Consider the following 11103-nt stretch of genomic DNA (forward strand, 5'->3'; position numbering starts at 1 on the left):
CTTGGGTTCCCTCAGGGTTCACCACTGTGGCGTGTAATGGACGGCTTGATGGCTATGACTTTCTTTGTTTACTGATATGAGAGGTGGCATTTTTCGTTCACAGGTATGTGGGCAGGAGTGCCACACGCCTCAAAAGTCACTTGGGGTGTGGTATCTTGTGGAGACAATCACCAGTGTTTCAGAAAAATGACCCTGATTTATCTAATCAGGGTTAAACTAATTTAAGAAGACAGGGGTTTAGGATACATTTCAGAACGGAAAAAAACGCTTAAAGTCATTAAAGCTTAGTGGTAATGGTTTATTCGCTAAGTCGTGTCCAACTTTGTGACCCTCTGGACTGAGCCCAACAGGCTCCTCTGTCCATGGGATGTCCCAGGCAAGAATACTGGAGTGGCTTGCCATTTCCTTCTCCAGGGGATCTTCCCCACCCAGGGACTGAACCTGGGTCTCCTGCATCACAGGCGGATTCTTTACTAACTGAGCCACCAGAAAAGCCTGGACCTTTTAAAAGCTTTAACACTTAAGAACATATCATAGAATAGGTGAACTCATAGAGGCAGAAAGCAGAGGAAGGGTTGCCAGAGGCTGGAGGGGAAGAGGGTGGAGAATGGGGAGTGACTGCTCAGTGCATACAGAGTTTGGGATGACGACAAGATTCTGGAACTAGATACTGGTGATCTTTGTACACTATTGTGAACATGTGTGTGTGAGTGTGTGTGTGCTCAGTCGTGTCCGACTCTTTGCGGCCCTGTGGACTGTAGCCTGCCAGGCTCCTCTGTCCATGGGATTTCCCAGGCAAGAATACTGGAGTAGGTTACCATTTCCTTCTCCATTGTAAATGTACTTAATGCCAATGAATTGTACATTTTAAAATGGGTGTAACAACAAATTCTATGTTTAGTGTATTTTACCACAGTATTTTTAAAAGCAGAAAAAAAGGAATAGATAATATTTGAGTGCTTATTATACCAAGCAGCTTCTGTGTAATATGTCACAATAATACCATGAGGTAAATATTATTTTAGAGGAAGAAACTGAGGCTCATGAGGTACTATGACTTTCCTCCAAATCAAGGCGATGCCAGGATTAAAAGGTAAGCCTCCAGGGCTGACTTGGCAACACTCAGACCCACTGACTCTTAGAAAACTCACTTCTGTGAAACTCTCCTGATAAGATAATGCTGGAAGCTGGGCTATTTGTGAGCTTAGGTGGAAGGTGCTACCAATAACTTCAGAAACATTGACAGGAGAATCCATACAAACTCTCTGAAGCAGGTTTTTAATAAAACATGTGAATAATGAATTGTTCTGGGCACTAAAACAGCCATACCTTCGTTTTTCATGATGTATTGGACAATCTGCCCAACGGTGTCACTGTTTTCATTTACACTGTCGTTCAACTCTGAAAGAGAAAGGGGAGGGGAGGACAGGTTACAATTGCTCACCCGCATCAGGTCAGAGACACAGTCTCAGAGCCTAAGACTTCTCTGAACAGTCTCCAGAAAGCTCAGCTGATGACCCATGGTGCTAAGAGCTCTGCTTTCTTTTAACCTACCTTTCTCTTAGCACACTCTTAGCACACGTGACTGAAAACACACAGCGACTTTCTCAGCAGAACAGGTGCAAACTGCCCATCAATATCTTCTCAAGTCCAGACACATGCTTAATTTCCAAGATGTCTTTATCAGTCCTTACAACTATTACTCCTCTCTCATCATTTTGTTAAACTCAAAGGGGAAATGGAAAGAATAAAGATAACTAAAATAAAAACTTCTTGGATTTTATTTTCATTGTAGATATACCATATACAGAGTATTAATTTATTTATTAAATTGGGTAATTATTCATCTCTCTCTTCACAAGACTTTGAAATATACTTCTAAATGATCTAAATGTTGGCCATGGTTAATTACCTACAAACTCAGTTTACTTTGAGAGACTCTGTACATGGGATAGTCTTTAGGAAAAAAAAAAAGTCAAACCTTCAGTCTAAAACTGATTCCTTATCATTCGCTTCCATAACACAAGAAAGAAAAAGGAGGGTTGACCTAGAAATCATGGTGTGGTATATTACCCATGTAATCTGGAAAAGTGTCTTCTCCACCCAAGCCACTCCCTCCCCATGAACACGCACGTCCAGTTAGACAGTGCACATGCTGACCACTAAGCCAACCTACACAGCGTCTGCAGAGGATGAGAGAGAAAGGTCCCGCTTTCTGTTGACAAACATTCAGCCTCGGTTTGCTCATAAACTCACACATGACTCATCGTGCAACTGTGCTCACTCCCTGCCTCAAAGGTCAGTGGGGGTGGGAAAAACCAACAGGCCAGCAAGCTGGCAAGGAATGAAGAAGCTCCCCAACTCTGCCCGTGATCCCACTTGAAGGGTGACCTACCCCAAATGTCACATTTCTGCAAAAACTGCCCTTTGAGGTCTGAAAAGGATAAGCAGAGTTACCAACTATTCCCCAAGGCCCAAAAGGATGGTTGAAAAGTACATTTGTGGTGAAAACAGGGCTTCACCTCTCAGGGTTTTCAAATACAATCCAGAAACTCCATGTGAGGAGGAAATGCTGAGACACTCTGAGGTCAATCCAAAGGTACCAGCTCTTGTCATTTTTTCATTGCACTGTTCACACAACCATTTACTTAATAAACATAAACTCCAACCTCATATTAGGTTGGTGCAATAGTAATTACAGTTTTGGACCCTGATTTTGAATCATTATAACTAGCCTCAAACACACCTTTAGTAATCAAAATAGGAGCCATTACACTCAAAATATTTTTGCCAAAGAGAAATAAGCTTGTTTATTCTTGTACCATAAAAATCCGTGCTTCAGGATTTGATGAACTCTTGGAAAGCATTTTCTACCTCCTGTTGGTTGTGAAAGCATTTTCATTTTGCCTGCAAAAAGTTGTCAAGATGCTAGAAGAAGCAGTAGTTAGTTGGCTACTCGGCAGTATGGCAGATGAGACAAAACTTTATAGCCCAATTTGTTCAACTTTTGAAGTGCTGGTTGTGCAACATGTAATCGGGTGTTGTTGCATCTTTTTTGTTGACCAATGTCAGCTGCACGCATCAGTTTTCAGTGCATCTCATCAATTTTCTGAGAATACTTCTCAGATGTAATAGTTTTTCTGGGATTCAGAAAGCTATAGTGGATCAGACAGACAGAAGACCACCAGACAGTGACCACAACCTTTTTTTGGTGTGAGTTTGGCTTTGGGAAGTGCTTTGGAGCGTCTTCTCCATTCAAACACTGAGCTGGTTGTCTCTGGTTGTTGTATAAAATCCACTTTTCATCGTATGTCACAATCTGATGGAGAAATGGTTTGTCGTTGTTGCATAGAATAAGAGAGGACGACACTTCAAAATGACAGGTTTTTTTTTAATTTGCAGTCAGAGCATGAGGCCTCCCCCTTATCAAGCTTTTTCACCTTTCCAATTTGCTTCAAAATACCAAACGACATAGAATGGTCAACATTGAGTTCTTCAGCAACTTCTCCTGTAGTTGTAAGAGAATCAGCTTCAAAGATCTTCTCAACTGGTTGCTGTCAACTTCCGATGGCTGGCCACTGCGTTCTTCATCTTCAAGGCTCTCGTCTCCTTTGCAAAATTTCTTGAACCACCACTGCACCGTACGTTCATTAGCAGTTCCCGGGCCAAATGCATTGTTGATGTTACAAGTTGTCTCTGCTGCTTTCTGACCCATTTTGAACTCAAACAAGAAAATTTTCTGTCTAACATAATTTCCATAGTCTAAAATACATATAAAATAAGCAGCAAGTAATAATTCATTAGCAAAAAATACAAAGCATACACATTAAAATGATGTTGAAGAAAGTATTCTAATATCAAATGGCAAAGTTCAACAATGCAAAACCACAATTACTTTTGCACAACCGAATCAATTTTTAAAGATTAACTCCCCTAGCAAAAGTAGCAGCACAAAAATGGTGAGACCTATTCAGTTTTCCTATTGTTCTTATTAGAATCTAATTCAACAGCAACAGTAAGGGTTACTATATGAAAAAAGTGAAAGTGTTAGTTGCTTAGTCGTGTCTGACTCTTTGTGATCCTATGGACTGTAGCCCAACAGGCTCCTCTGTCCACAGGATTTCCCAGGCAAGAATATTGGAGTGTGTAGCCACGCCCTTCTCCAGGGGATCTTCCCAACCCAGGGATCCAGTCCCAGTCTCCTGTGTCTACCAGTACCGCAGGTGGATTCTTTACCGTCTGAGCCAGGGAAGCCCAAGGGTTAATATATACTGAGTGCCATTTGTGACAAACACCAAATGTATCTTCTCTCTAATTTCACAATACTCTTACAAGGTAAAGATTATTGTCCTCATTTAAATTAAAATTTTAATTAAATTAATAAAATTAAAGTTAAATTAAACATAGCGGTGATTTACAGCATATTAATTGCCCAAGGCCACAAAGTCAATAAGAGTAAATTACTTCGTAGTTATTTAATAAATGAAAGCAAAGTTTCTAACTCTAGGTGTGGTTCCTATAATATTTACAATGATGCTATACCATAGCATCTGCCTTTAAGATGGATCATTTTGTAAAAGTGCTGGTGAGGGTGTAGAGAAAAGGGAACCCTTGTGCATAGTTGGTGGGAATTTAAATTGGAACTGCCACTATGGAAAACAATATGGATGTTCCTCAAAAAATTAAAAATAGATCTATCATATGATCCAGCAATTCCATTTCTGGGTATATACCCAAAGGAAATGAAAACAAGAAGTCAAAGTGGAAAGATATATGCACACCCCACTCCAGTACTTTTGCCTAGAAAATCCCATGGACCGGGGAGCCTGGTAGGCTGCAGTCCATGGGGTCGCTAGAGTCAGACACTTCTGAGCGACTTTACTTTCACTTTTCACTTTCATGCACTGGAGAAGGAAAAGGCAACCCACCCCAGTGTTCTTGCCTGGAGAATCCCAGTGACGGGGAAGCCTGGTGGGCTGCTGTCTATGGGGTGGCACAGAGTCGGACACTACTGAAGTAACTTAGCAGCAGCAGCATGTTTACTGCAGAATTATTCAAACTAGCCAAGATATGGAAATATCCTAATGTCCATCAAAGAATGAATGGATGAAGAAGATCCACTGATCAGTAGTCAATGAGAAGAAATAGATGTTTTTCTGGAATTCTCTTTTGTTATAATCCAACAGATGTTGGCAATTTGATCACTTGTTCCTCTGCCTTTTGTGTACTATACTTATCAAATTTACAGAGAGACTAGAACTGAATGATTCCTACCCTAAAAACAACTGACAATTACGTGATAGAGGTGTTAAACACCACTACAAGGGCAATCATATTACAATATATAAATGCACCAGAATAACATGTTGCACACTTTAAATTTACATGATGTTATTACATCAAATATATTTTGATGAAAAAAAGATGGATCATTTGCTTTACAGAGACAGAAAACATACATGACTCATTTCTTATTAAAAAATTGTCTGCACTCACATGCCCACAAAAAAAAATAATCCAGATTTTTACCTATCTTTTCAACCTTTTCTCCTTCAACATCTTGCTCAGCTTCTGTTGTACATCGATAGCCTTTCTTCTTAAGCAGGTGGCAAATGAGGACGCCAAAGAGACCCATGACGAAGAACACAGGGACAAGGGCATATGCGATGTATTCCGGGTGTCCATTCCCATTGTTGTTCGTGGGTGAGGGCGTCGTCTCGGTTTTGGAGGGTAACGGGTGGCTGCCACTATGATCTGAGGAAGAAACATACACAGCCGCATCAGATGTCTACTGGAGACAAGGAACATCTGACAACCTTGGGAAATGTCCCTGTTAAATGTGAGCCTGTTTCCAAAACCACAGGTCAGGCAGAGGCTGGCGGGTCCGGCAGGACAGGCACATGGGCTTGAGTTCCTATCCTGACCCTGCTACTCATAACCTGGGCCCCCTTGGGGTAATTTTTTTTTTAAAGCTCTCCAAGCTAGCCTCTGCTTCTTCATCTGTGAGATTATCTATACATCGTGGAGTGAATGCACAGTTTCAGCAAAGGGTGCACATAGAGTACACACACCATCACTAGGTGGTATCATAGCAGAGTCCTTAGCGGTTAAAAGCACAGACTCAGGAGACTTGGGGTCAAGTCCCAGCTCCACCACTTTGCAGCTGTGTGACTCTGGACAATGACTTAATCTCCATGCCTTGGCTTCTGATGAACAGACATACTAACAGTACCCAACCCACCCCTCAAGGCTTGTTATGAAGATGAAATAAATGAACACACATAAAACATCTAGAACCATTTCTACAGCAAAGCAAATGCTCAACTACATGGCAGGCATCGTTTTAGGCATTTGTAACTTACCACTGAGCAAAACAAAGACCCTTGTCCTCATGGAGCATATGTCCCAGAAAGATTTAGTAAACTGACTGATCTAGTGCATGAAAAAAGAGAGACAAATCCAGGACGCACCAGGTTTTGGCCTAGGGGCACACATATAAAAATGGAAGCACGCGCATTTGCGTATTTGCTCACCAACCCAAATTATCATTTATGGCATGACTGTTGTATGAAAAGCACCAGCTGGGAGCTGGATAGAGAGTGGAAAACAAGACAGCATGCCCAGTGCCAACTTGGAGCCTGTAGGGTAGCACTGGAAACGGGCACTAAACACCTGGGCAGGCATGAGAGACTGGGAGAAGGTATGCATGGGGCACTAAAAGAAATAGGAACAGTGGGGACCTATTTTATGACTTCAGAAACAGTGCAGCTGGGAAGGGGGCATCTACGGGGGGGAAGGAGCCATTTGCTTCTGGACACGTCAAAGTTCCACATGGACTTACACCAGAAGCAGCAGGATATCTGGGCCCACGAGTGTGCCAGGATATACAGGGAACTGAGTCACCTCCATGAAGGAGTGAGAGGGAGAAACATCCCAGCTCATACAATATAAGATTCTACCAGTTAAGATAACGGAGAAAGAGCCAACTGTGTGGAAAATCAGCAAAGTATCAATTCACACACACAAGATGAAAAGGGAGTTATCACACAAAGGAGGGGGTCAGGAAGGATGAAGACTAAAGGAAAATGTGGGGTCTGACTGAAATGAAGTCTCGTTATTTGGGGTACTCAGATTCTGAAGTGATACAATGAGGTTTTCTGCATCACAGAGATTTACACATATTGCTTAAGAAACCCAGAAACTGGGAATCTAGATGCATTTAACTACAAACTCTCTCGAGAGTATTTTGGTGGGGAAAAAATGATCACATGAGGACAAATACCAGGTGTGAAATGACCACATTTCATCACTGCAGCAAACAATATCAGAGACCACAGGACAAAGGGCTCCCTCATTTTCAGATGGAAATAACCATTATCTCTGCCCATGAAAGGAAACTGCTGGTTTCTCAGGTTTTGTAAAAGGTGGCATTCTTTATATTATCATGAAACCTCTAGAATCTGGGGATAAGCTACATATTCATTCTGATTTCTCTCCCAAGAATATAATTAAACGGATGAATGAATAAAAAAGAGTACACATACACACTTCCCTAAATATATGCAAACATATCATCCAAATTAGTGTTTAACATCAAGACTTAATTTCAGTAAAACCAGAAATATTTAACTCCCTTAGTAATTCTAAGCATTTTATTTATTAATTCCTTTTTAAAAACATATTCCATGCAACAGGAATAGCTAAAGCAGGCAACATGTTAAGACTGAAAGAGTTTTACTCAGAATCATGGTCAGTTTCAAGCTGGAAGCGATAAATTCTGTTTAGGAAGCAGCAGAAACAGGAATGAAAGCAGGGGGCTCAGACTTGAAGCCAGGCAGCTCCTCCCGAATCAGGTGGTTAAGAATGTGTATTCATCATTAACTTGACCTCTAGGAAACCCTTGAAAATACTATGAATTCACAGTTTGTGATTTACAGACAGGTGTCAGTCATTTAATCTCATAATTACCACACCATGGAAAAAGCCGAGGAAGATACGACTCTAAATTAGTGAAACATGAATTACAGAGATGCACTGTAGCTAAAAGGTCAGACTGCCTAGCATAAATAATTGCTTGGCCACTAACTAGGCATGTCACCTTGAATAAGTTTTTTAACTGCTCTGTGCTCAATTTTCTCATCTGTAAAATGGAATCAAAATGATTGTACCTCTCTACAATGGTTTCAAAATGTGGCCCCAAATTCTTTGGCAGTCATTGTTTTAAGCCACTAAGTTTTGTGGCAATTTTTTATATAGCAAAGTAACTGGAAGACTATTTGTTAAATTCACTGTGAGGATTACACACATTAATGTGTAAAGCACTTAGAGTATTTAGGAAAAGATAAGCACTATAAAAGTGTTTACTCTTGGGCTTCCCTGTGCTCAGTTGGTAAAGAATCCGCTTGCAATGCAGAAAACCTGGGTTCGATCCCTGGGTTGGGAAGATCCCCTGGAGGAGGGCATGGCAACCCACTCCAGTATTCTTGCCTAGAGAATCCCCATGGACAGAGGAGCCTGTTGGGCTACATTCCATGGAGTTGCAGAGAGTCAGACATGACTGAGCGACTACGCACAGCACATAGAAGAGTTTAGTTATTATCTTGATAGAACTGCACTATCCAATACAGTAATCACTAACCACAAATAGCAATTTAAATTTAAGTCAATTAAAAATAGATAAAATTTAAAATTCAGTTCCTTAGGTGGACTAACCACATTTCAAGTGCTCAACAGTCATATGTGGCTAACTGGTCCATATTAGAGAGGTCAGATAAAGAACATTTCCGTCATCCCAAGAGCCTCTTGATAAAGGTAAAAGAGGAGAGTAAAAAGTTGGCTGAAAGCTCAACATTCAAAAAACTAAGATCATGGCATCTATTCCCATCACTCCATGACAAAAAATGGGGAAAAAGTGGGAACAGTAGCAGATTTTATTTTCTTGGGCTCCAAAATCACTGCGTATGGTGACTGCAGCCACAAAATTCAAAGACGCTTGCTTCTTGGAAGAAAAGCTATGACAAACCTAGACAGCCTATTAAAAACCAGAGACATCACTTTGCCAACAAAGGTACATACAGTCAAAGCTATGGTCTTTCCAGTAGTCATGTATGGATGTGAGAGTTGGACCATAAAGAAGGCTGAGCACTGAAGAATTGATGCTTTTGAAGTGTGGTGCTGGAGAAAATTCTTTGAGTCCCTTGGACAGCAAGGAGATCAAACCAGTCAATCCTAAAGGAAATCAACCCTGAATATTCACTGGAAGGACTGATGCTGAAGCTGAAGCTCCAATACTTTGGCCACCTGATGTGAAGAGCTGACTCAATGGAAAGGACCCTGATGCTGGGAAAGATTGAGGGCAAGAGGAGAAAGCGGTGACAGAGGATGAGATGATTAGATGGCATCACTGACTCAATGGATATGAGTTCAAGCAAACTCCAGGAGATGGGAAGGATAGGGAAGCCTGGCCTGCTGCAGTTTATGGGGTCACAAAGAGTCAGAGGTGACTGAACCAGTGAACAACAAGAAGTTATATTGTACAGCCCTGTTATAGACTACAAAGAATCACTAAAGAGCAAAATGTTGACCGGAGAATCCCTGTTATCTACCTCAGCAATTTAAGAATAACTTTTAAATCACAAATCAACTATTCACAATTAATGCCTAAGATACTGGTTAACTTAGGTAGGCTTAATTGTTTCTTCAATTTACACTAATAATCTGCTTAGGGACACCACGTCCATCTTTTGTCTTCATCCTTACCTGACTCATATTTAAATTCTGAAAAAAACTGAGTCCAAATTAATAGCAAAGGTTGTTGTAACATTATTTAAAAAGTCAAAAACAGCAACAACTGCATGTTTGACAATGGGATAATAATAAAATATCTGAGTCAACCATTGTCCATTTGACGGAATAATATGCACCATTTAAAACTATTCATGAAGATTTTGTGAAGATACGGGGACATACTTATTATCTAATAATGAATTTTAAAAGATGGATTCAAAAACCATACATACTGTAGGATCAAACTAGTAAAAAATAAATAAATAAAGTACATGAAGGTATAAACTACATGAAGAAATAACCAAAATGGTAAGTGATTCTGAGTAATTGAATAATAGATTAATTATTTATTATATTTTTATGCTTTTCTGTAATTTTTTAAAATTCTTACATATATATTATATATGTACCAAGGTGGTAGACACTTTAAAGAAAAAAAAAAAAGATATAGAGCAGAGGTTGTGAGCCATTTGAGAGTCATGGATCACAATCCCTTTGTAAACCTGTTGGATCCTATGGTTCCTATTTCAAAATTGTGCCTCCAAATTCTGTAAGCTCTGGACCCTAAGTTAACAGAAGTGCAAGTGAGTTGATAAGGATGATGCCCAGGCATCTGCATGAATAACATGGTGAACACTGGTGCCATTCACTGAGATGAAAAATATCTGGAAAAAAAATCAAGTTTGAATGGCACTATGGGTTGAATTTTGCCTCACCCTCCATACATATGTGGAGAAGGCAATGGCAACCCACTCCAGTACTCTTGCCTGGAAAATCCCATGGATGGGGGAGCCTGGTAGGCTGCCGTCTATGGGGTCGCACAGAGTCGGACACGACTGAAGACTTAGCAGCAGCAATACATATGTGGGAAGTCCTAACCCCAAGTACCTGAGAACATGACCATATTAGGATACAGGGTCTTTTTACAAAGGTAATCAAGTTAAAATGAACTCTTTAGGGTGGACCCTAGTCCCATGTGGCTGTTGTCCTTTAAAAAAAAAAGGAAATCTAAAAAAAAAAAAATTAAAAAAAATTTAAAAAAAAGGAAATCTGGAGGCAAAAACATGACATGAAGATAGAGATTCGAGTGATGCTTTGGAGAAGCCAAGGAACACCAGAGACTGCCAGAAAACCACCAGAATCTATAACAGAAACATGGAACAGACAGACCCTCACAGCCCTCAGAAAGAGCAACCCTGCTGACACTTGTCTTGGAGTTCCAGCCTCCAGAACAATAAGACAATGAATTTCTCCTTTTTAAGTCACCCAGTGTGTGGTGTTTTGTTACAGGGTACCTAGCATAGATTAGCAGAGAAG

At 40.5% G+C, this 11103-nt stretch overlaps 1 protein-coding gene across 2 annotated transcripts in view; it reads right to left on the reverse strand.

Annotated features, from left to right (window-relative positions):
* Positions 1–11103, reverse strand: part of RELL1 (RELT-like 1) — an 80181-nt gene that overhangs the window by 33961 nt on the left and 35117 nt on the right. Inside the window, exons 1-3 of one of the 2 annotated variants that reach the window (XM_010852414.1) lie at positions 6363–8376; positions 5530–5754; positions 1330–1401 (exon numbers count right to left, since the gene is read on the reverse strand). In XM_010852414.1, coding sequence (XP_010850716.1) covers positions 1330–1401; positions 5530–5754; positions 6363–6393 — 328 coding nt within the window. In that variant the 5' untranslated portion in view covers positions 6394–8376. Of the gene's footprint in view, positions 1–1329; positions 1402–5529; positions 5755–6362; positions 8377–11103 lie in introns of those variants that run through there. The other variant, XM_010852413.1, reaches the window with a different exon arrangement.

This window comes from Bison bison, unplaced genomic scaffold (assembly GCF_000754665.1).
Source record: "Bison bison bison isolate TAMUID 2011002044 unplaced genomic scaffold, Bison_UMD1.0 scf7180017864310, whole genome shotgun sequence".
NCBI lineage: Eukaryota > Metazoa > Chordata > Mammalia > Artiodactyla > Bovidae > Bison > Bison bison.